At 47.7% G+C, this 25,463-nt stretch overlaps 2 protein-coding genes across 4 annotated transcripts in view; both read left to right on the top strand.

The window, feature by feature from the left end:
• The window catches only part of ZCCHC7 (zinc finger CCHC-type containing 7), a 119,047-nt gene extending 110,530 nt beyond the window's left edge, over nucleotides 1-8,517 (top strand). For 2 of the 3 annotated variants that reach the window (XM_066987730.1, XM_066987731.1), the window contains exons 9-11: nucleotides 65-160; nucleotides 3,843-3,960; nucleotides 4,401-8,516. In XM_066987730.1, the coding sequence (XP_066843831.1) occupies nucleotides 65-160; nucleotides 3,843-3,960; nucleotides 4,401-4,849 (663 nt within the window). In that variant the 3' untranslated portion in view covers nucleotides 4,850-8,516. Of the gene's footprint in view, nucleotides 1-64; nucleotides 161-3,842; nucleotides 3,961-4,400 lie in introns of all 3 variants that reach the window. The other variant, XM_066987732.1, reaches the window with a different exon arrangement.
• SLC25A51 (solute carrier family 25 member 51) overlaps nucleotides 1-25,463 on the top strand; it is a 411,938-nt gene that overhangs the window by 305,869 nt on the left and 80,606 nt on the right. The gene's annotated exons all lie outside the window — the stretch shown is intronic.

Raw genomic sequence — 25,463 nt, 5'->3', positions numbered from 1 at the left:
TTTATTTTTAATTCAGTATTCGGAAAACTGCCAGGCCTAATTCTCACCAATTTCCATCTTACAGACAAAACCAGGACCAATCAAGGCAGCCAGTTCTCACTTTGAGCAGTCGGCTGTAGTGTACTGCTACAACTGTTCCCGGAAAGGACATTTTGGATATGTAAGTCTCAGCAACCTCTACCTCAGTGTTGAGTGCATCCCTGGAGCAGAAATTCATTCCTCTTCTGTAGATCATGAAAGGAGAAAGGAGCTGGAAGAGTCAAGCTAATGCTATACAAAGGGATGCTCTAATGAAACATTTGTGAGTTTGTAATGTTGAAATCAGTGGAGGCCATTGTACAGTGATTTCACACATCTAATTTTAAAGATATAGAGAAAAAGAAAAGTTACTATGTCAGGTTATCAATTTGTTTTTTAAAGCCTAAGTCAAAATTGGACTGTTGGGAGAAAAAATATTCATTGGAAAATGGACAGTTACAAAGCAGAGCTATATTTTTTCCTATTTTTTTCCATGGCTCATGAAGTGAAATAGTAGTGCCTTGCTGCCATGTTCAACATCATGTAAGGTCTTTCGCCACAATCAACCCAACTATTTGAATTTCCATTTTAGGAATTTTCCATTTGCCTGCTTTTGAGGGACCTTAATTGGTAGCTGAATTGAACTTAATGTCAATCTTCTGTAAGGTACGAAACATGGTGGAGGTGGACATTATGAGCAGCAAGAAATGGAGATGTGCTGCATCTTCTAGGATTGGTTCCTAATGTTTAGCACCTTTGCTTAGCCTCCCATCATCATAAGTGTAGCTCTGCACCTGCAAATATCTGAAACAAAAATTAGTTATTTTAATGGAATAAGTCCAGCAAACACAAATATTCCAGAAAATTAGTGTTACTTCCTCTTTGAGTGATATGAGGCCGTCACAGACATTATGGTTGTGTTTCAGTTCTCAGAGATGGCTTGGAAGAGCCAGGAAATAAGCAGCTCTTGCAATCCAAGCTAGGTAAGAAATGTGTCAGCAGCCTGACATTACCTGTGAGCACTGCAAGCACTACAGGCACTACCTTGGCTGTGGTGTGTGAGTACAAATCTTCAACCTCAGGTGCAAGGTGTTTCCTTAAGACATGGCTACACATCTGGTGACCGTGTGAGACCTTTAGTCATACAAACTAGCTTGTATTCAAGACTTGAGTCTTGAATACAACCTTTTTTGAAGGATGAAACCTTTCTGAACGACTGAAACCAGTCCTGTTAAAGAAAAACAGAACAAAGCCATTACTAGTAGTATATACACTAAAATGAGCATATACAATAAAAACTGAATTGACAGGCTTGAACAAAAAATGAGACTGATTGCTGGCAATGGGTAAGGAGTGTTTCACTAAGTTCTCAAAAAATGTCATTCGAGGAAAGCAGCAATACATGGTTACAAATAAGACTGCTTTAAAAACAGTTAGTAAATATGTGGGAGGAGATGATAGTCATTACTTGAATGGAAAAGGTAGAAACTGTATAAAATGAATAAGGGCATAAAATGACTCACGGTCAACATTTTATGGCTATCAAAGTTTAAAGAAAATAAAGTAGTATTCTTACTAGCATACAAGGAGCAGAAGTAGCCTCAGCGATGACTGAATGAAAATGAAGAAGTCAGTAATAACACAGAAAGGCAGAAACACTCACCAGATCTTTCAATATGCATGTAGAAAAACATCCAGGGTGCACATTGCATTATATAATGATAACCAAGTATTTGCCTTCAAATCACTAAACCTTCTTTACACAAATGGCTGAAGAAATTGGACTAGAGGGTCTGTGCATTCATCTTTATGGTGATCCAGCTGGACAGGCAATGCATTTGAGATTTGTACCTCTCACTGGCTAAGAAAAGTGAGCTCAAAATCAGTGTCTGAATTCATGCAGTGAGAGTTAAGAGGGAAAGTAAATTAATCAGCAACAGCCTATGGCATTATTCAGGCTGCAGCAAGTTTTTAAGGCAGCAGAGTTAAGGAACTATACAGTACCTGCAGATGTGCCTTGCATTCACATCCTAATATGCCAGGCACACAGAAATTTCTCCTGCAGGTTGGTAGCAGGCTCTCCTTTCCATCCTCTGTATGTTACCTCCAATGGTGAAGACTGACCCAAGAGTATTTAGCAGTACAAAGTGAATGGCAGCAGTGGCAGCTTACTTGGGAGGGAAGGATATAGCAGTGCACAGACATTGCTGAGTTGATTTTTCAGTGAAGTGAAGTAACAGAGGAAAATATGAGTTCTGATTTTGGTGGTATGTGCATTTCATTCACTAATGTATCGCTGTCAACAAATTAACAGCATAAAAAAATAATGAAAAGGCTGTATTTCTGCAGCCCAAGATTTCATGCGGCATCTCAAACACTACATTTCACAGATATCACAGAAAGAAGAATAAATCTTTGCATACTCCTGTGTAAAGCTAATCTGTGTTATCTTCAGTAAGCTCCTTGGCAATGTTTAGGGATAATTTTCTTTCTTTTATTCAAAATAGACAGCTTTGTGCCCTGCCTAAAGGCCACTCTTAAGTTTCATTCACATAAAACACAGGTATTTCAAGTGTCATTTCACTGCTTTCCTTTCCTCTTAAATCTGAAGTGGTAAATGGAGGAACTGGGAAAGGTGAGAGGGGATGTTTCTTTGCAGCACATGCTGGGTGTCCACTACAGCTGAGTGGTTAAGGTGTTTAGAGTGAAATCCAGCCTGTCTTCTAGGGTATGTATATCTTAGATGGATAGCTACTGAGAACAGCCTCAGGTGACAGGTGGACTTGAACACCCTCTCCTAGGTCCCTTTCAGCCTGAATTCACAGCCTGGTAGGGCTGGAGCTTGCAGACACGGGCTCCAGCTTTGAGATGCCTTTGCTTGTCCGCACTCATCCATGCACGTGGAGATGATCCATTGTCACTTGATCTAACGATACCTTTTTGGCAGACACCACAAAGAGTAACATGATTCTTCATATAATTTCAGCCAAGCAAAGAGCAAATAGAAGCTGAGAAATATGACACACATGAAATGCATTTTTGATGTATTGTGTCTCTGAAAAGGAAAGGGGAAGACACAGGAGGACACACAGGGAAAGGGAGGGCTAGAGGTACGGTATGGTAGAAGTAGTAAACACTGGAAGGAAAGCTTATGGTGGAGACGTGGTGACTGAAAGCTCCTGAAAGTTTCTTGGGAATGTCCAGACCCAGAGTTCATTAGATTTGGGCAGTGTCCAAGAAGAAGAGACATGATACTACAAAGCACGACAGATAGCAAGCATAGTCCTGCAGTTCTTGCTGTGTTAAAAGGATGCCCCCATACTTTCCCCTGAAATGATACAACCTAAAAAAGCTTTCCTGCAATTAGAGGTATTTGGCTTTCGAAGAGACAAGGCACGTGGTCGTGCTATGAGACCAGAGGGAGCAATAAGAAGCAGTGAAAGCAGGTGGTGGTGGAACCTGGTCCAGCTATAGGCAGGATAGCCTTGTTCCCGAGATCTAACAGTGCATTTCCTAATTTGCCTCCTGTTTACTTCACGTTTGCCTCCTTCTAGTCCCCTGCTTTTAAGACTGCTATATATCTGTATTAATTGTGGAAAGACATGAGAATCCTTCCACTTTCTGCAAGAGGACTACAGTTTGTCTCCTGGAATGCATGTTTGTCTTGTATGCAGGAAGGATTGTTGGAACTCTGAAATTATCAGTGTTTAAAGAATTGTTTGCCACATCCTCCATAGGTACAGACCAGCACCTGCAGAATCCAGCCCATTCCCTTTCCCATAAAACTCAGCCACGTCTATAGTGATTTAAAATGTGTTTTGCAGGAGTGCTTAGAAAAGCGGATGCATGGGAGCACGTTCCCCTCTTCTCCGTTCATCCACTACTATGATGATGAATGCGATCTCAAGAGGAGAGCAAACAGATTAAAAAGAAAGATTGCAGGTACAGAATGTTTGGGGACATACATTTGCTTTTCAGTTCTTTTAAATATTTTCTTTTGTGCTTGCTACTTTCTGAAATACTGCAGGATTATTTTTGTGATTTGAGAAAAGCTATAGGAATTTGAAAATGTAGTCTGGGGTAGTAAAAGAATTGTGACTTTATTCACCTGTGTATCATAGAAATTTATTGTGTCAAAGTAACTAGGTGAGTGTTGTCACATGGTTTAGTTCTAAAAATCCACTCATATTAAAGTTGTAATAATCTAGCAGGATTAGACTGTAATTTGTTAAGATTCTTGTCTGTTGACAGAAAAAAGAAACACCATGAAAAAAATCTGTCAGAGAAAACAGGTGGTTGTACTGACTCTATACACAGAGACAGTTCTGATGGCTTGGGCACTAGGTTTTAGCTTTTCTGAAATAAGCTGATCTGTTTTGCAGAACTACAAGAAGCCGGCCTTCTGCCACTACAGTCAGAGATACCGTGGCAGGAAGAAAAACACGGGGGATACATCCATAAGAAAAAGAAAAAGCCTTGTAAAGAACATGGTAAACATAACAAAGATTATGAGTATCACAGAAAGACAAGGAAGTCCCAGGCAGACAAACCCAGAGCAAAGAAACACAGAAGTGATGTTGATAGGGGCCACAAGATGGAGGAGGACTTCCCTAGGGAGTATGAAAAGCAGACATCTAAGGGCAGCAAAAAACATCACAAGTCCATTTTCCAGGCACGTGGCAGCAAGAAAGAGTATGCCCGGGAGTTTCTGGAAGCTGCTAAAAGGAAGAAGAAAAGGAAAAAACAGAAAGATGCTGGTCCTGATATCAATGAGAATTTATTCCTCATAAAACAGAGGAGGAAAAAGTCTAAACAGAAATCCTTCTGCTGATGAGGAAGTAGATGGGCAGCACTGCTGTTTACTAGGTCTGGCTCTGCCTGATTTTATTATTGTCCCTCTTTACACACCAAATTAAAATATGTCTCTGAATCTGGGTGGGCATGCCCAGGTACAAGTCACACAAGAAGCATCCATCCCTGTTCCCAAAAGGGATGCTTTGTCTGTTGTGAACTGTTCACTTGACAGGGAGTTTTTAATGCTCGTGTCTGGAATGACTCACTTTTCAGCAATCCCAGGGTAGGCTGTAAATTTATTTTGTTTGCTTCTAATGGGAGGGAGTGGGAAGGAGGGAGGGTGCTCGTGCAGGGTTTGGGGTTTGATAGGCTTTGTTTCTTCGCTGATGAGATGTTGCTTTACCTGTCAGAGCAGGATCTGCTTCTCAGCAGTGCAGTCCCTCAGACCTGATGCTGCAGGGAGGCTTTCACATTAGAGGGAGTTGGGGAGACACACGGGGATATGTATGTTCTACTCAGTCACTCAGTCCTCTCCAATGCACAGCTGAGTGCATTCTCAGCGCTCCACTTCTGTGCCTCCTGGAAGGTGCTGTGAAATTACAGCCTCGCACTTTGGGACATGCCAGTCTCCACCTCACTCTGCAGTGTGATGCCATAAGTCTGTCACCATCGGTGCCACAGAACTGGGTGCTGAGCACAGGTGAGGTCTGAGTGAGCCCATTCCCTGTCAGTGCTGACTACTCAGCACAGCAGGAGAAAGCAGCTGAGAAAATGGAACAGAGTTTACATCTCAAATATGTCCTTGCTCCCCTTGGTGTGGAAGTTGTTTCTGCAGAAATGAGAGCAGAGCATTAAAAGTGTATTTGATTCCAGACTTAAATGTGTTAAAATTTAGTAATTTAAATTTTTTAAGACAGTTATTTTTGTACTCTGGAGTTGAACAGTTATGTTGTTAAAAGCTTTGTAACAGTAAATGTTTGAACAAATGAATAATCCAAATAAAACTTTACATGAGGGATACCCAATAAATGTTGGTTTGTTCTAGGGTGTCTTGCATTGGCAAGCAGAACTACCTAAGAAGATGGTATCTGCTTCTCTTTCTTGATGTGGAAATACATCATCCTTGACAAGAGATTTTCTGGTTTTCAATAAGATATGACCTATATGTTACTGGTGTATGACCTATACTATACAATAACATCACTTTTGCTAATCAAGAGATAGTAACTAACAGCACATTTTTCACAAAAGTACATGTCATGCCTTACTGCTTACTAAGAAATTGGACTTTGGCTACCGTTGTGTTTCAGAATTGGAAAGAATTTGTAACTTGTACAGATGCAAGGCTGTGTCTGAGGAGAAGACATCTGAAGGGTAACTACGCTAGAAAAATTGGGGGCAGTCTTTCTGCCAGTGCTATTTCACACTCCTTGAATTCATCAGCTTTTTTTATGGCAAGGTCCCCACCAAGAACACTAGAATTTCAGTGGCCATATCAATTCCTCTCAGAGGTGTTTGGAGCAGACCTAAACTTACATAATACTTGGGAAGCTAATGCCCAATTTTGCCTAAGTGCGTCCTTCTTGGCAACTGTGATTCTGTGAACTGAAATTTATTTTTGCCTAACTTCATCCGTTACTTGATTGAAAACTTTGTTTTGTTATTTAAAAAATAAATCACATTTAGCCCTAATTTTAAAAAATAATAAATTCACTCCTGAAAAGACTTGCCCCTAACATTGAAGCTCATCCCATCTGTTGTGTTTTGCATCCCTTTTTACTTATGAGTTCACAGTTGCATTTGAACAGAAGTCTCCAGCAGCCTTGAACTATAACAGCATGCAGACTGGTAAATAGGGAAGAAGAGTTTTGGATTAAGTATTGAGGTCAACTCCAACTTTTCCAATGCGTCAATTTAATGACATGGCCAGCAAAGTCATCATGAGGTGAGTAAAAGCTCAGGAGACTGTGTCCTTGCAATTCTGTCCCTTAGCACTTCTTCGGACAGAAGTGTAGGGTATTCCCACAGGAAATTCTACAGAAGATGGATGGCTCAGACATCAGGAGTTACCCCTGTCTGGGAGTATGTAACAGGCCTGTACATCAACAGTGCCCTAAGGGTGACTGTATGACTGGTCTCAGAATATTGCATATTTGGTTGTTCTACCTCTAGAGATAATTAGAAAACACATAAGTACAAAAACAGAGAATGGAGAACTGCCCCTAGCTGTGGTTAGGTATATTTTAGGGAAGCCCCCACAATTATTTTCTCCACTGTTTTTGAAGCAAATATTCAGTAGTGTGTTTGTTTGTTTGTTTGTTTGTTTGTTTGTTTTTCTGCTGGCTTGGCTTGGCTTGCTTTTGGTCTAATATAAAAATGACTCAGTGAAATTGTGGCCTCATCATTCTATTCACTGTAGAATATTGTGTCCATGCTCTGGAGGCTTTTCAGGTACACCATGAAGAACATCAAGAACAGGGAGTTTTCTGTTTCATTCCCACAAAACTGAAGCAGCTGTGCTTCCAACAGTGTCCAAGAGACAAAGGAGAAAATGGCAAACTGCAATAGCATCTAAGAGAGGGAGATGAGTCCTCAGTCTGTTTATGAGGTGTTTTACAGGTGCTGTGTTGTGTGTTGTAAAAGGAAGTAGACAGTCACTCTTAACCATGAACACCAGAGGGATGTTTTTCTGGTGGTCACCTGGGTAGCATGCCTCTTGAGATGTTCCCCATGGAGATCCCTGAGCCTCTGCCTCTGAATACCCTCACTCCAGTATTCAGTCCCTCATTTGCCAAGAAACCTGCTAGGAAGTGCAATGTACATTTCATCCAGGCGTTATGCAATGGCCTAATGTGCTGACGTGTTAGCAGTGTCAGAGGTGACTGGCAATGGAACAATGTTATACGTTGAAAACTCTCAACACTTTTATACTCAAAGTATAAAAGTATAAAAATATTAATACTGCCATGCTAGTAAGGCTGCTATACACGTTCTTTTTATCTTTCGTATATTTATGTTAAAGTAATTTGTAATTTAATTAATTAATAAGAAGAAGGGAAGAGCAACTGATGTCATCTACCTGGAGTTGTGCAAAGCATTTGATACTATCCCACTCAACATCCTTCTCTGTAAATTGTAGAGACATGAATGGACGAGTCAGTGGATAAGGAATTGCCTGGATGCAGCTCTCAGAGAGTTGCAGTCAGCACGTCAACGTCCAAATTGAGACCACCACCAAGTGGTGTCCCTCAGGGGCTGATACCAGGACCAGTATTATTTAACATCTTTGTCAGCGAGGTGGACGGTGGAACTGAGTGCACCCTCACCAAGTGTGCCAAAACCAGCAAGCTCTGTGGCGTGGCTGACGTGCTGGCAGGAAGGGGTGGATGCCTTGGCAGGCCTGAGAGGTGGGCCTGTGAGAACCTCATGAGGTTCAAGGCCACGTGCAAGGCCCTGCATCTGGGCTGGGGCAATCCCAAGCACAAATCCAGGCTGGGCAGAGAATGGATCGCGAGCAGCCCTGAGGAGAAGGACCTGGGGGTGTTGGTGGACAAGAACCTCACCATGAGCCAGCAAGGTGTGCTTGCAGCTCAGAAAGCCACCCATACCCTGGGCTGCACCGACAGCATGGTGGCCAGCAGGGCGAGGGAGGGGATTGTTCCCCTCTGCTCTGCTCTCGGGAGACCCCACCTGGAGCCCTGCACTCAGCTCTGGGGCCCCAGCACAAGGACATGGAAGGGAGTCCATAGGAGGCCACAGAGATGATGAAGGGCTGGAGCACCTCCCCTATGAGGACAGGCTGAGGGGTTCGGGGTTGTTCATCCTAGAGAAGAGAAGGCTCTGGGGAGATCTTATAACAACTTTCCAATACCTAAAGGGGGCTACAGGAAGGCTGGGGAGGGACTCCTTGTCAGGGGGTGTAGGGATAGGACAGGGGGTAAGGGCTTAAAACTAAAAGACAGTGGGTTTAGATTAGATATAAGGAAGAACTTCTCTACTATGAGGGGGTGAGGCCCAGGCCCAGGCTGCCCAGAGGAGCTGTGGCTGCCCCATCCCTGGCAGTGCCCAAGGCCAGGCTGGATGGGGCTGGGGGCAGCCTGGGCTGCTGGGAGGTGTCCCTGCCCATGGCAGGGGGTTGGAATTAGAGGACCTTTAAGGTCCATTCCAAACCTAACCAAACTATTCTATGATTCTATGATAATGGAATATTTATATTTGATATATATAGTATCTATCAGTATCAGGGACAGCATTGTGTTTAAGAGATATAGATGTCTTCAGGTTGCCCGTGTGCAATTTAAGGTGGTATTCTGATGTGAAATGACTGAGGGTGTTCTGTGACTCTTCCCTCTAAAATTAAGGTGTGTGGCTACTGTAACTCAGCCAACCTGTTTTACCTTGGGACTCTTTTATGGATTTTTTCAAATTCGTGTATGTGCTATTGAGCCCGAAATGTTTTGGGAAGCTAAGGGTGAAAAGTTTAAGCATGGTTGGTAACTTATGCAAGTGCTTGGGTGAACCCACAGAAGCCTGGCAGTACGCTGTGTCCTCTGTGGCAGTGAATATTGCAAGCATCAAATCACATATTTGTGTGGAGAGCATTTCTGGCTTTCTCTCTGACTACAGCAGCTGCCCTGTCCTGCAGATGTCTAGCCTGGCTTTTGCTGCGGTAGATGTCTGTTGTGTGTGGTTGCAAGACAGTGAGTTAAAGCACAGAGAATGTGGGATATTTGGGACCATGGGAAGAGAAAAAGGTGAAACAGCAAAATTTGGAAACAGATGGGAGCTGGATGAAAAAACTCCCTCTAGCAACAGTGCAGATTGAAGGCCAGGAACTGACAGGGAAGTGAGGCTGCAGTGAAGCTCCCAGGCTGAACATGAGACAGAAAAGCTGTAGCAAAAGAAACAAGACAATACAGCAGTGTATACAAAGTGGAGTAGTAACCACAGTTCCATTTTGGTCATGGCAGGTTAAGATACCAGCCCAAGGACTGACTTCTGTCAGGCATGGCACTTCAAGACAGAGCAAACTTGCTGCATAGTGGCTAGAATCAGAGGGTCCAGATAATGCAGCTAGCATAAAAAGACTGAAATGGATGAGGCACTTTTATTTATTTTTATTTTTCCCTAGAGAAAAGGAGGTGTGTAAATAACACACAAAGGAAGACAGCCTTTCTTAACATGGGTGAGTAGGACAACAATACACAGTCTTAATATACAGTGAGAAAGGTGTAGATAAGACACTAGGAAAAAAGACCTTAAAATGGTAAATAAAGGTAGCAGAGGACTGCAAAGGATTGTCTGAGTCAGGCATGGAGTCTTGCTGGCATGGTTGAAGTAGGAGTTGGAAAAACATAAGCTGGAGAAGACAGAGCAGATTCATCCTGCCCTCTCTTCCACATCAGCAGCAGTGTCCTGCTCTGCTGCTGGGCAGAATGGGGTCAGACACGTCCATGGCCAGATACTACTGGAATTAATAGTAGTAGAACCAAGACAGTTTACATCCCACCAGGTGCACTGGACTGTCATGTCTGCAATAATTGGTCTCCAACCTACGGTAGCACTGGGCTGCCTCAAACTCATTTCCTTACATATCGTAACCAGTGTATTGAGCTCCAGCTTCGAAACCTTACCTCACACTGAGCACTGGAGCCTTATTACATGTGGAAGAATGTAATAAGACAAGAAGGATTTGTCTCATGCCAGCCAGCAGGACTGTAGCAGGAACCATGCTTCCCAGGAGATCGATGTGTTGGATGCTGTATACACCCAGCCATGAGTGAGTCTGTTCCCCCACAGTCAACAAACTCTATGTGGACAGGTAAGGAAATCATTTTTGCTTACCTGCTGGGGAACCCATACCAAGAGTGTCCGGCCTATGTGCTCGGCTTTTCGTGGCTGTGCTGCAGGGCTCCATTCATGGGTCTCTTCCTTGTGCTACTTGAAACAAAAAAGTTTGCATTCAGCACCAGCAGGCTGTCGCTGGTAATCGGTGCCTCCCGTAACTATCAGTAGGTTTTCTGTCAAACAACAAATGAATTTTACAGAACTTAGTGCAAAAATAATAAAGGTGAAAACGTTTTTGGATTAGATGAAAAGGACACGATAAGGAACATGACAAAAAGGGTTGATGTATTTTCTACCACCAAAATATTGCTACATTAGGGACTAGTGAAAGGAAAGCACAGCATTAAAATCCTGTTCTGTACCAGGTGACTTGAAGATTGGGCTACTTTCATCAAGCTCCATTTTATCCTATTAAACTAAAATGTACTTCAGCCTGTCATTCCTCCCACCTGCTATTTTTTCCCTCCTTAAAGGAACTGTCACTCTTTACTCCAGAGATGCCTGGGAGTGCAAAACATGCTTATCCCTGGAGAGGACAGTGTATCAAGGTCACAGTTGATGTGCACTGGTAAAGCAGCATAAGGAAACCTACATTGCGTGAATAAATAAATGGCTGTAGCTCAGCCCAGACTGTGTGGAGGAGACAAGATGGATGGATCAAAAGGTCAGAGTCTTGTTTGGTAATGGGGGCAGTTGTCCCAGGAGTGACGAGGGGAGAAGAGAGTATTTGGTATATCATTTGTTGCAGTCACTGCACAGCAATGTTGAAGAAGGAAGGACTACTGTGATTTGAGGTGCACGTCTCCACAGGATACTTGTGTGCATTAGAAAATAATTAAATGTGTCTTTGTAACAAAGTCAAACAGAAGGTTGGCTTCTTTTTCAATCTTTTTCCCTAAAGTCTGCTTAAAAAAATGTTGTGTGGGTATGTATAGATTATTTATATATGTACATAAAAGCATGAGCTATCGTAGAATCTGCTGGGAGTCATTTAACCAAGCATGTCTGAGCTACACCGTGACACAGCTGCTGGCTGCAATGACCAGCATTTCAGATGACAAAAAGCACCCCATGTGCCCGCACACCACTGGTGGTGCCTGGGGTATTGTAGCTGCGTCCCTGCCTGGTGCTCTCATGCACAGCCCCAACGTCTGAAAGTAAAGGCTAAAAGGTGACCCGCTCCGATGTCACCAGCGTCGTGTGTGTCTCCAGCCAGGCCATCAGGGAAACACCAGGCATGAGCAGCGTCCTTCTGGAAGCAGTGCCAAAATGTGGAGAACTACACCGCTGAGGTGCAGAGTCACGTCATGGCCTGACCTGAGCTGTGCTACCTCCTCCAGGCTGGCGCTGTTCTGCCAGCGCCATCACTGAGTAAATCACAGTAGTCTTGGCCCTGTCTTGGCCCTGTCTTCTCCAAAGCAACATCGCATTTGCTAAGTCATGGAATCATGGAGCGGTTTGGGTTGGAAGGGACCTTACAAACCACCCAGTTCCAGCCCATGCCATGGGCACGGATGCCTGCTGCTAGACCAGGCTGCCCCCAGCCCCATCCGGCCTGGCCTTGGGCACTGCCAGGGATGGGGCAGCCACAGCTCCTCGGGGCAGCCTGGGCCAGGGCCTCACCACACTCAGAGGGAAAAATTTCTTCTGAATATCTAATCTAAATCTTGCCTTTTTTCAGTTTAAAACCATTGCTCCTTGTCCCATCGTTATTGGCCCCCTTACGTCTTTGCTGTAAGACTTCTTTCTATGTTGAAAGGTTCGCAGTGAGGTCTCCCCGGAGCCTTCTCTTCTCCAGGCTGAACAACCCCAGCTCCCTCAGCCTGTCTTTTTAGCAGAGGTGCTCCAGCCCCCCATCACCTCTGTGGCCCTCCTCTGGACTCACCCTAACACTTCTGTGTCCTCCTTGTGCTGGGGGCCCCAGAGCTGAGCGCAGGGCTCCAGGTGGGGTCTCCCGAGAGCAGAGGGGGACAATCCCCTCCCTCGCCCTGCTGGCCACCACGCTGTCGGTGCAGCCCAGGGTACGAGTGGCTTTCTGAGCTGCAAGCACACCTTGCCTATTCATACCTGATTTTGCAGTATCACTAAGTCGTTCTCTGCTGGACTGCTCTCCATCAATTCACCATCCAGTCAGACTGTTTGCCCCTGGGAGGTCCCTGCATCAAAGCTTTGACTCCTGAGCTACTTGCAGCGTCAGGGTATCACAGCACGGAGATGTGTCCCAGTCCTGCCCAGGCAGAGACTGCAGTGTGGGCCGGTGGGGTTGAATGTCCTGATGTTGCCCAGATGGATGCTGAGGCTGAATGCTGGCCCCCTCCCAGGCTGGTGGGATGAGAAGGGAGGGATTATCTCCCTGCTTTATTGGTGCGGAGTCAAAGCCTGGTCAGATGCTTGCGCCCAAGGCCTGCCTGCATAGCCAGGAACCAAGAGCAGACATGGCCCCAGCCTCTGTTAATGCCATCACTCAGGCAAGAGCTACACCTCTGGCTCTGCAGACTTGGCTGAGCACACAGAGCTTTCAGTTCTCCGTCTCGGCCAAGAAGTTGTACCTTTCTGAGAGTGATTTGCATAGCGTTAGGGGGCTTTGCTGTGCCTTGCAATGGAGCTCACTGGCTTGGGTCTTCTTCATTAAACATAGCTCAGAGGACAATGGTGCCTCCCCGCTTCAGAAACCCTAAGACCTATTTGTCTGACTAACACTTCATTTTGTTTTCAGACTAGCCAAAAAAGAAAAGGAAAAGGACTATTTCCCACCAGGGCACAGTAGGACAGGTAAAAGCCATGCTGTTTCAGGACCATTTTCTCACTATGGCACAAAAAGCGGATCTGCTGCGCTGGTTTTGTCCTTCTAAAGCCTACATGCTTAATCCCCCCCTCGGAGGCAGCAGAGTTGGGGTCTGGGTCACCTGGACAAGCTATTGAGCTGATCCCAAAAAGCAGTGGGTATAATTGCACAGTGGTGCTTCAGAGAGCAGGGCAAAAATGACTGATTTCACATCTTGTCATGTTGTTTCCTCAGCTGCTCTGGACTATACCCGTGACAACCAAAGTCCTGCCCGTGGCCACCTGGCTAGCCCAGCAAACCTTAGGACTGATCTTACTCTTACCAAATGACAGCTTTTGTTCCATCTGCAGTCAGTGAGCAGCTCTTCCAAGAGTGCTAAGTTTTTGCCCTGAGATCCAACCAGTGCAAAAATCAATCCAAAATTCAGTTATCATGGGTTGGTGGACTGGGAGGTCTCAACGCATCAGGTTTAACCAGCCCAATCAGCAAGAAAGGGCACTACCACGCTGCCCTGTTTCAGAGGCACCTTTTAGACAGGAACACATACTTCTGCCAGCAAGTCAGCAACAACACACCAGAGGCTGTCCCTCTCCCAGAGTTAAATCTGCATCACCTGTAAAGAGATTTTCGTCTTCCTCATCCGTTCCTTGCAGACGCTCTTCCAAACACCCTCACCTCCCTCTCTTGCTACAGGTACTGCAGTGAGAGTGCAAAGAGCATGATCCAAAGCCAGCAAAGGGACTGTTCCTGATTTTAAAACAACTGAATTTGGCTCACACTGTGTGCATCTGCTTGGAAGATTATTTGAGGAGTGAATTGAAATGATAATCTGAATTAAAGATTGTCCCCTCTTTTGCTTCAGTGGAAGCATCACCCAACATTACGGAGGACAGGCAGCTTCTTTATGGATCTTTGGCAGAATGAGGGCTGGCCACAGGTTTGTGGTTATAATTATAAAAAATAATAATAATAATAACAATCAGCATATTTTATTATCCACAATTTCCAGCACCTAGCATGGCTTACAGCTGCACAGAGTTTCTAGAACTACAGTAGAATCACTAGTTACGCAAGCTTTTCAGTCACCCGGACCCCTGCAGATTGGGTCAAATTCTTATCGAGCAGTGCAAGATACAACCATAACCTAGACTCAGGCTTTATGTAAAAGACCAGCAGTCACCCAGTCACTGCTCGGAGGAGGAAGACGACAGCGGAGGTGCCCCTGTTCACCAGGGGAGCACAGGTTTTGCCGTCCAGCAGCAGCTCCAGTCTAAGCCCCCCTTAGGGCTGGTAGCTGCCTGCTTCTACAGACAGCGCTCCCGGAGCTGTTACGCTTCCCTGTCCCAGGACCAGTGTCACCATCTCCTGCCAACCCCGCATGTGGGCCTTGGTACCAGCAGTGGGCCCAAGCGCCCTGTCAGTGTGTGCTCTCCATACCTCCCGAGGGCTCAGCACCCGCGTCTCAATGACACTAACGCCCTTTGTCACCCTGGCAGGGGGCATCCCCGCAGCCTGCAGCCAGAGGGGGGGGAGAGAAGGGGGCAGGGGTGTGCGTTAACAGCCTGCTTACACGTTATGGATATTCGCTTTATCGTTAGTCATGCTAACCACACTGCTGGTGTCAGGAGCAGGGTTACTGGTCATGCAAGCCTTCTCAGGTGTCCTCCGGCTGGGAACCTCTCTGTTCAGGAGGTATTAAACAAGGCAAAATACCACACTTCAAGCCAACAAACGAGTGAGGGAAGCTGCCCACATTGATGAGGCTGCTCAATGAACTGCTGCTACCATTGTCATTGGATGCAGTTTCTAAAGCAATGCTAAAGCAAGGGGACTAACATCATCATGAAAGCTTGTCTCCAGCACTGTGACTTCCTAATCAGTAGGTCCTCTAAAAATTCATTTTTATCATGTTCCTTAGGGCTTAGGAAGAACATAAGCTCTAAGAAACCCACTGTGTGAGAAATTCAGTACATGCTGAAGCAGGCCAAGCAAAGCTTTTATCCTTCCCGTCCTCTTTGCTTGCATGTTAAGAGGTTTCTATTGAACTCCTGGTGGATTTTCTATGCACTATGGTTTTTCATTTTGTCTTACAATTTTTCCTTTAATGACTTACTTTCAACAAAAGAACAAAGTCAACATCAAGCTATAAAATAATAGCAGTATATTTTTTAAAACATACCCACACATTCTGCACTTTAAAAATTTTTGAAATATGTTTGAAAGGTAAAGGTAAGTGTCACTACCTAAACTGCATGCTGTGTGAAGATTATACCCGTCCTCAGCATTGTTGGAGTGCTGACTTGATACCTAAGAAGTCCTGCTTCTTTGTCTTTCACATGGATGGGGAAAAGCCACAGGAAGTTAGATTAATGCTTAACCTGTGAGTGCCTTGACAGGTAAATGTACTCACAGTAGTGTGGGTGCCTGAGGAACTTCCAGAAGAGTGCCAGTGCTGCTCCATCCGCAGTCTGTAGAGAAGACTGAACCAAGAAGACACAGGCTAGTGGCTGCACATCACCTCCGCTTGTGGCCTCTGGCATGGATGAAGATGTCCTGGAGAGGGAAAGAAAAACTCATCGCATGGGCATAGTCTTCCCAAACCCTTTGCGGTAACAGGAATGCACCACTGGCAGCTTGCACAGCTCACCAAACAGACTGCCTCACCCTCAGCGGTGCTTCCCAGGTAGGAGACCCACTGCAGCAGTGGGAAAAGCAGCAGCCACCCAGGTGGCAAAAAGAGCCCCACAGCCAGCTGGAGGGATAACCGTGGCAAAGCAGAAACCTGTTTAGTCCGTCTCACGGAGACCACGGCACAGCTGTGCATCCCCCCCCAGCTTCCAGCTGGGTGTGCTGGGGACACAGAAGGTGCCGACTGAGCACACGCAGTCCCCAGGCTCTGCGCCACCTCCCAGCTGGCCTGGGTTTTGTCTCTGTGCCCCATGTAATGCCTGGCTGTGTTCACTGGTACAGATGCAGACTCTCAGACGGTTACAACTGGCTGGGGCACTGCGAGGCACGGCAGCCAGTAATTGCACTTTTTTGCATTGCAAAATGATTATTAGCACCTCGGTTCATTATCAAAGCAAATTTAATTTTTCAATGTAAAGGAAGCAGTTGTATTCATAAAGGAAACACTGTTTATATAGCAAGAAAAAATTAATTCATGACAAATGTAAGGAAAATTAATAGTCTTTAACCAGGATAATATTTGACTGTGTCTAATTGTGCTTTGCCAGTTAAAGTACACTATCATCTTTACGAAGTCCTGACAGAGATTCCTGCAGAAGCATTTTACACTTCTGATGAAACTGCATTTAAACATTTTTTTTTTTTTAATTAACCTTGTACCAGTCTGGTTGAATCATATAAAAAATGTTGCGGAAACTCAAAATTCTCTAGTGTATTTGTGCATTGGCAGAGGCATTGTGTACATTCAGGGAGGTCTTGTCTAATCCAAACCTGTTCAGGCAGAAAAAGAGAAAAAGGAGAGGAGGAAACAGCGAGGGCAGAATGGCCATGAAGAGCTCGTGGCTGTAAGCCCACACTGGCAGAACCCTAGTTCTTAAAGAAGAGGCATACATGTGTGTGAGAAGGAGGGTGGTAAATCAGAACAGGAAGTTGCCAACACTGGGGGCTGTTCTGCATTGCTCTTTGAATGGGAAGCCAAAGAACAGGGGTGAGCTTTTCCCTGTGGGTTCTGATGGCCCCAGACAGCTGCGCCTCTCTGTGGGCTCCTGCTGGCCCCGCTGTCTTTCTTCACACTACACGGAAAGGGAGAGCACCACCACCTCATCACAGAAGCCCAAAGGCTCCTCACCAGGCACGTACCCAAGCACGTTCAGTCAGGGCAGGACAAGCGCCCAGGTGATTTCACCAAGCAAGGATCCCCTGGCAGATCTTTCTCTAGTCTGACCTCGGTGCACGGCACCTGCAGGCAGGGGTGGCAGCAGAGACCCCAAAAGTGGAGGATTCAGCAGGCACCGTGGGGATCGAGGTAGGGTGGCATCTCACAGACACAAACATGCAGGGATTGACAGTTGTCCCCAGAAATTCTCTGGCAAGCACGTGCTGACACACGAGATGTTGAATGATCGGCTGCTTTCACGTAGGAAGAACAGGTTCAGAAGAAGACGCACAAACACAAACAAGGTTTGACATGCTGTCTTGGGTCAGAACAACTGACAGCACGTATCTGCCTGGTTCTGTGAAGATTTCCACAGCCCCGGCTGGGGCCCAGACCCTCTATGGCACCAGCTGTCCTCATCTCTTGGACATCTTTTGAGCAGATACAATGCCCAAGAGCAGGAGGACAGCTGCATTTTCATGTGCAGAAATCCCAGGTGCAGACCCCGACGACAAGCTACCGGCTCATTAATACATTCCCTGTTATGCTTGGGAGCAGGTCAGGCAGAGAAGCCAGATGCAATACTCCCACTGGTCTCACTGGGTCTGTGTAGGTACTATGGCATTCTCCAACACTTTTCCACCAAATTACTTACCAGACCTTAGGGTACCCAGTGTGTTTACAGCGACGTGTAACTCTGAGCCAGCCCTGGGCCATAGCTGCACCTCTACCTCTGCATTGTCTGCTGGCTGCCGCTGCTGCCCAGTGCCTGAGCAGGACACCACTTGCCTGGGTCTTCCTGGTGGTGTATTGATGCTGCCCATGCAGGGGAGACTCTGAGGCCCGCAAAGAGGAGCTCCAAAGCCGTAGTGGAGAGCCTCCATGCCACTCCTGATGAGAGCACTGGGAAGGCAGGACAGAACCCTCACTTTCCTTGTGGGATGTGGATGGTGCAGAGGGAATACCTGCCCCCTGTGCCCTACCCTCAGCCCCACAGACAGTCCTAGCCTCCCACCTCGCCACCGTGCAGCTTGGCTCAGCTCTCCTCAGGACAGCTTGGAAACACGCCATCTTTTCAACTCAGCCTGCCAACTTGAAGCCAATTTGCATTGGATAATTATTTTCAATTAAGTGATAACAATCCTGTTCTGAACAGAAATAATCTTGTCCAAAGGCCAAACAGTTTATCCTGTCTCGGAGACGAGGCTGCAGCTTTGTGAAGGTGCACGTCAGTGTCAGTGCCGTTATCATCTCTGCTGTGCTGAAGGGTGCAGCCCCATGCTCAGGGAGGGCTGCACAAAACCCCATGTGCTAATTCAGCCTTCTTAAAGTGGCCCACACTGGTAATCGGTCCACGCTCTGGGCCTTTAGCAGGACCTGCCTCTTCCACGCAATGCAAGCGTGCAAGGTGACCCCTTCTGCCCCCAGGCACTGCAGTGATCTGAGGGTTGTGAAACCGTGGTGGGTTTATTCATATCACCAGGTGGGAGCAGGGCTGTTTTTCATTTGCAAGCCCACTGTTGTCCTCCACTCGCGCCTCCTGCCATGAGGAATGCGGGCACGTGCTCGCCGCAGCAAGGGACTCCACGAGCCGTGCGGCGCAGTGACAGGGCCCGAAGTCCCCACGCAGCACTCCTGATGGAGAGCACTGCACTACCCACCTGAGAGCCATCCGCTCGGCATCCTCCCCGTGCGGAACACCTGAACTCTGCCGAAGCTGGCAGCAGAACCCTTCTCTCGGTGCTGGTTGTTTACAGGTGCCCTAACGCTGGGCAGCAGCCCAACACGCAGAGTCGCTCACTGCAGCAGGCAGCAAGGCGAATGTTCCTCCGAGGAGTCTGCACGTAGACTTCCAATCCCTAGGTCAGCATTAATGTGAAAAGACCAGTGAGAGGGTCTGCTGCCACCAAAATGCAGCACAGGCTGGGCTGCCGGCCCTTCCCTCTCCAAACCTTCCGTCAGTTAGAGGGAACTGCCAGGGCTCTGTTCTGGGAGCCTTGCAGCTTCAGCAGTTTGGTTGACACTGGCCAAGAGATGTCAGAGGTGCTAGGTGGGCTAGCAGCCAAGCAGAAAGACAGACAGATGAAAAACCCAATGTCACACACCATTTTCCTCAAGGAAACAGGCAGGCAACTCTGTCTGCAGTCCTCTGGGATCGCTGCGGGCCAGCAGAAGGGGCCGAGAGGCTGGGCAGAAACGGCCCTGAGCAGCGTTGCCAGCTGTGGCCATGGCTGTGGCTCTGTGGCTACTCCGTGGCTCCCCCCATGCCCTCCCAGCCATCAGCGCTGCCGTCTGCACCGGCGCAGCAGGGAAGTGGAGACGGGCAGGGGTCATCCTGAGCGCAAGGGCTCCTGTGCTGCGCTTCGCCTGATGGAAGTTGTCGGTGCGTTTTTATTTATTTGTTTATTTTAATCCACCACAGCCCAGTCAGCTGGGAAGATTGGACTCCAAAGCTTCTGCAAGTGAAAAAGAGCAAATCCAATATCTTTTTAGTGGTGTTTTTATATTCAAATTAGACATAATCTCCATGAATAAAATTACTGTTCCCAAAGGGATCATGCCCAATTTAAATGTATAAAATGTCATTAAAAGGGCACTGGCTTGCTATTAAAATTAAACTCCAGCAAACCCCCAATGTCCTTTGTACTACAGTTTTACAATTAACCCAGAGATGTTGGAAATAATAGTTTGGATGTACAATCTGGTACTGTACAGTACAGCGCATTGTTTCTAAGACTGCAGCCAGACCACTGCTAGAAACATCACCACACCAGAGCGGGGCATGACAGGGCCTGACGAAACTCCCTGAAATGGGGCGTCCTTTGTCCTGGAAGCAGGTCCAGTGCCACCCCCTGCCCTCGGATTCTGCTGCTGGGGTGGGCCCATCCAGGACAAACTGACACAGCAACGCCACAGCTGGCACAAGCTGGCGTCTCCCCAGGTATGGTGTGGCACAGCCTCCCCGTTGGGGCCAGGAAAACTGCCCTGGCTCTCACCAAGCAAAGGAAGCAGATCCCCTTCCTTAAAGCCTGGCCACCTCAAAAGCAAAATGCTCTGGGGAAGGCATGAGGGATGGGGACCAGCACAAGCAGTGCATTGTCAGAGAAGATTGGGTTCAAAATAATTCTGAGGAACCCAAACATACAAAACTCCATGGGACCCAACCTGATGCATCCCAGGGTCCTGAATGAATTGGCTGGTGCCATTGCTAAGCCATTCTCCGTCACATTTGAAAACCCACGGCAGTCAGGTGAAGTCCCCAGTGAATGGAGAAAAGGGAATATCATACATAATTTTTAAAAGGGTAATAGGGAGGACCCTGGGAACTACCAGCTAGTCAGCCTCATCTCAGTGCCTGGTAAAAGCATGGAACAAGTCCTCCTGGAAGATAGGTCAAAGCATATGGAAGACAGGGAGGTGGTTAGAGATGGCCACTATGGCTTCACAAAAGCCAAAACATGCCTGGCTAATCTAGTGGCCTTCTGCAATGGACTGACTGCATCAGTGGACAAGGTAAGAGCAACTGGTATCATCTACCTGGACTTCTGCAGGGCCTTTGATACAATCCCCCACATTCATGCCTCTACATGGGAAAGAGATGATTCTGATGGATGGATTATAAGATGGATAAGGAATTGGCCACAATTGCCTGCATCCAAAGAGTCAAATGTTCAATGTTTAAATGGAAACCAGTAGCAAGTACTGTCCCTCAAGTGCCTGTGTTGGCACCAATGCCATGCAATATCTTCATTAATAAGATAGTGGGAGTGTGTACATCCTCAACAAGTCTGCCAGTGATACCAAGCTGAGCAATGCAGTTGATGTACTGGTGAGAAGGGATGCCGTCCAGAGGGAGCTGGACAGGCTTGAGAAGTGGGACCATGTGAACCTCATGAAGTTCAACAAGGCCAAATGCAAGGTCCTGCAAGTGTGCTGGGGCAATCCCCAATATCAATAGAGTTGGTGAAGAATGGATTGGGAGCAGCCCTGTGGAGAATGACTTGGAGGTACTGGTGGATGAAAACCTCAACACAGGTCAGCAATGTGCACCACTAGCCCAGAAAGCCAGCCATATCATGGGCTTCAACAAAAGCAGTGTAGGCAGCGGAGCAAGGGAGGGGATTGTCCCCCTCTGCTCTGCTCTTATGAGACCCCCCTGCAGCCCTGTGCTCAGCTCTGGAGCCCCCAGCAAAAGAAAAACATGGACATATTAGAAGAAGTCCAGAGGAGGCCACAGAGATGATGAAGGGCTGGAGCACCCCTCCTAGGAAGATAGGCTGAGGGAGTTGGGGTTGGTCAGCCTGGAGAAGAGAAGGCTCCGGGGAGATCCCATTGCAAACCTTTCAATTCAGAAAGGAGTCTTACAAGAAAGCTGGAGAAAGACGTTATACTAGGGCCTGTAGTGACAGGACGAGGACATGGTTTCAAAGTGAAAGAGGGTAGGTTTAGGTTGCATGTAAGGAAGAAATTTGTCACAATAAAGGGTGGTGAGGCACCGGCACAGGCTGCCTGAGGCCAGGCTGGATGGGGCTTTGGGCACCCTGGTCTAGCAGGAGGTGTCCCTGCCCACGGCAGGGGGGTTGGAGTTAGACGATCTTTAAGTTTCCTACCAACACAAACCATTCTCTGATTCTTTGGCTTCCAAGGTGAGGTAACTCAGTTTTTTGCAACGGCTTGCATTGTGAGGATGACAGCTATCAAGGCAGGTTGGCGTCTTCCCCAGAGCGACAAAGAGCATGTGTGTTGCCCACACAGCTCTACTCCTAAATGGGTGGTGTTGCCTGGCCCTCCTGCCTCTCCCGCACGCCCCCAAGTGCTGTAGTGCCCCGTCACTGGCACCCAGGACCTCATCTGGCTTCCCAGAGAGTGAGGCACAGCATCTGTGGAGGATGCCGTGCAAGCCCTGACTGCCCCTTCCATGCCGTGGGAGAAGGCTGATGGCAGCAGTGGTGGCCTGAGAAAGCGGGAGAGGCACGGCCAGCCTGGGGAGCAGCATGGGGAGCTGTCCCTGTGCTGTCTGCCCTGCTCTGGCCACAGCGGTGGCACGGGGAGCCTGGTGCTGCTCCCCAGGGCAGGTCCTCCGCAGACTGGAGCAGTTTGTGCTGCTTAGCAAAGAGCTCAAAGTAGAGGCACAAGAAGTGGGGGGGGGGGAGGAAGGAGGTCTGCCTGCCCAGTCTGTCCTGACAGCCTGCCAAGGGGGCTTCACATCACCGCCGGCAAGCAGTTCACCGTGAGGATCTGCCTCACCCCCAGTGAAGGCATCCTTCAATCGCTGGCCTTTACAGTAGCCCCAAAGCAGAGCAAGGTAATCCTGAAAGGTCAAAGCGTTAGCAGGAATGGCCTGCTCTGTCCCAAACGCTGGTGGTCTTGCTTTTCTTGCCTGGGCAGATTGGAGCTTTTACTGGATATTGGTCAGCATCACACAAAGCTGCTCCTGACCCAACATGCAGCTGGATGTGGCTGGCCATTTTCACTCCATCAAAAGTATGTGACTGTGATTTCCTCTAAGGTCTGGAAGAACAGAGAGCCCAGCTAAGGTCGGCAGGAGATGGTCTTTTGGAAAGCTGACCACTGAGTCACTGGCCTACACTGCACTCAGGTGTCTGAAAATTTCGGCCTCTTTTGCTCAGATCTGGAGGGAAATAAATCACCGGACACTTCCCAGACAGCTCCTGCTGTTGCACAAAATGCACATCTGTACCCCCTTCCTCCAGGAGAAGAGCCCATTCCCAGTGCGGTCACACCAATGGCAGGGTGTCTGCCACCCACCCTGCTGGCCCAGCAGGGCTGCAGACCGAGACCAGCACCAGGCACGGCCGTGGGACCGCTCCCCTCCCTTTCACCTTCAAAACCCAACCTGTTGAAAACCTCGGGTGCTTGTCCTGTAGCTGCAGCTGTCCTCGCGCATGGGAGAGCTGGGAGGGCAGCTGCAGGCAGAAGGGCATGGGCAAAGCTGCAGATGTCCAGCAGCGCTGTGACGGACCCGGCAGCACACTGCCAGCACCCCAGAAACATCACAGTGTGCTGGGCCAAGGGCAATTCACACGCTGTGACCTTACAGACCTGAAGCAGCCTTGCTCCCAGAGTCACTATTATGCTGTATACATAAACATCTATTCCCCAGGAACGGATTTCTCAGAAAGAGTCTTTTTTCTCTACCAAATAATTACTATGCATTAAAGGGTATAATGCATATTTAAATATGCATTTAACTGTCAGAGTAAGCAGGTGAGTGAATACGCATTTTGTAAAAGTAAGTATTTAACTAATGCGCAATTAATGGGGCAAAACATTCAAAACTATTTATTACTTGTGGGAACAGAACACCTTCCAAAGCATTTTAATTACTGCAATAGTATTCTGAAAGCAAAGACCACATTTGATTTTCCTTGCTCTCTCTTCTTTTTCACAAACAATAGAAAAATCACGTTAAAATCTATTTCTTATATGTGTAGAAGAGAGATGCTGGGCTCCTGGAAAGGTTGTGACCAAGCAATCGTCAGCAACAGCATTTCAGAAGCGAGTACCCCAGGTCTGGACATTGCAAAAACAAACCCATCTTCTGGCTTGTTCTTCTATGAGATGAAGCTGGCAGCCTCTGGGGGACACAGAGAGGAGCGCCATGAGGAGGGGTTCTCCCTAGCAGGTGTGCAGGGACGGGAAGGTGCTGCAGTGCCAGCGGCCTCGGAGCACTCCTCCAAAAGCTCGCCATCCCAGCCACCACCCTGGGAAGTGAGAGGCCCTGGGCATGCACCCACTGCAGGCACCAGCGGGAGCCAGCATCACAGTGCTGTTGGCCAGCTTCCTTCTCCTGTCATCTGCCTGGCAGCTGCCTGAATTACTGCTGCAGCTCATAACACGCTTGCAAACAGCCTGCATTCATCTGAGGGAGGCACTCATCTGAGACATGCAGCCCAAACGCCCTGCTTGTGCTTCAGATTAGCCTTGTCATTGTGTTTATGAGGGTAAGAGAATTTTTCACTGCTGCGATGTATTCCCATTAGCCATTACATGAGGTGCTGCTGGAGAGAACAGGGAAAAGGCTTCTCCTATGCATGACTGAGCTGCAAAGGCCAAACCAAAGGGACAGTAGTGTCCTGAGTAATTCTTACCTTGATGTTCATGTCAACACTGGATAAGGCACGTAACAAAAAATCTGTTTCCATACCTGCATGGTACGGGACCCCACCCTGAGTCCAGCCTCACAGCCATGAATGCCACCAAAATTTCACTGATGCAGCATCTCTGGCAGGTGCCCAGCACCTGCAGCAGCAGAGCTGGTGGGACTGGGGGGCTGGTGGCTCACTCTGGAGCTGTTGGTGCAGGGCTGTGGCGGTGGCCGGCAGCAACTCACACACACAAGCAAAGATCAGACCCAGGGACTGACCAGCAGAAGAAATGGGTGGTTGTTTCTGCTGCCCGGGACAGCAGGGCTGTGCCACTAATGACCACAGGTGCAGCAGGCTGAGGCCGGCCTCTGGGCTCCCTGACTGGTGCCTCCTCCAGCACCTCCTGGGGCTCTTCCTAGGTGCCCAACATCTGCTTTTTCACCCTGAGCAGAGAGAGGGACCTGTGGGTCCACAGTGCTCCTGCAGGCTGTGCAGGAGGCCACTCCTTGTGCACCAGGTGGCGAGACACGTGTGGCTGTCCCGGGGGACCCTTATCACACTGGTTTGGTGGAAGGCTTCCCAGGGCGTGCCATTGCTTATCTGCTGCCTGCCCGCTTTTCCCCTCCACAGGGGAACATGGGGGTCTGCCAGTGGCTGCTGCGCTCAGAAACCCATGTGAGGACCAACAGGAGCCTGATGTATAGGTGGCAGCCAAACATGGTGCTAGGCCTGCATCTTTACAGCCTTCTCCTAATGTGCAAAGCTGCACTGAACAGCTTGCCACGACTCCTGCGTGTACCCACAGACCAAGAAACAAGCATGCATTCAAGATTCCCCCCCCATTGTTTGCACTGCATGCCCTCCCCAAGCACTTTGTGTACACCTTGCCCCAGGGAGGGAGTTTTGCTTCTATTGTCAAAGAGAAGCAGCAACTTAATGAAAAATACATCTCTTTTTTAAAGGAAGTTTCCAAATTTATGCTAATGCCTGAATGCTTCTGAGTCATTAGGTGACTGACAACACACCAGGTCATATTTTGCTTTAAAATACATGAATCCAGAATGGA

Source organism: Anser cygnoides, chromosome Z, assembly GCF_040182565.1.
Source record: "Anser cygnoides isolate HZ-2024a breed goose chromosome Z, Taihu_goose_T2T_genome, whole genome shotgun sequence".
NCBI classification, from domain to species: Eukaryota; Metazoa; Chordata; class Aves; order Anseriformes; family Anatidae; genus Anser; species Anser cygnoides.
The sequence above is the reverse complement of the archived record's forward strand: the minus strand, read 5'-3'. Positions and strand labels throughout refer to the sequence as shown.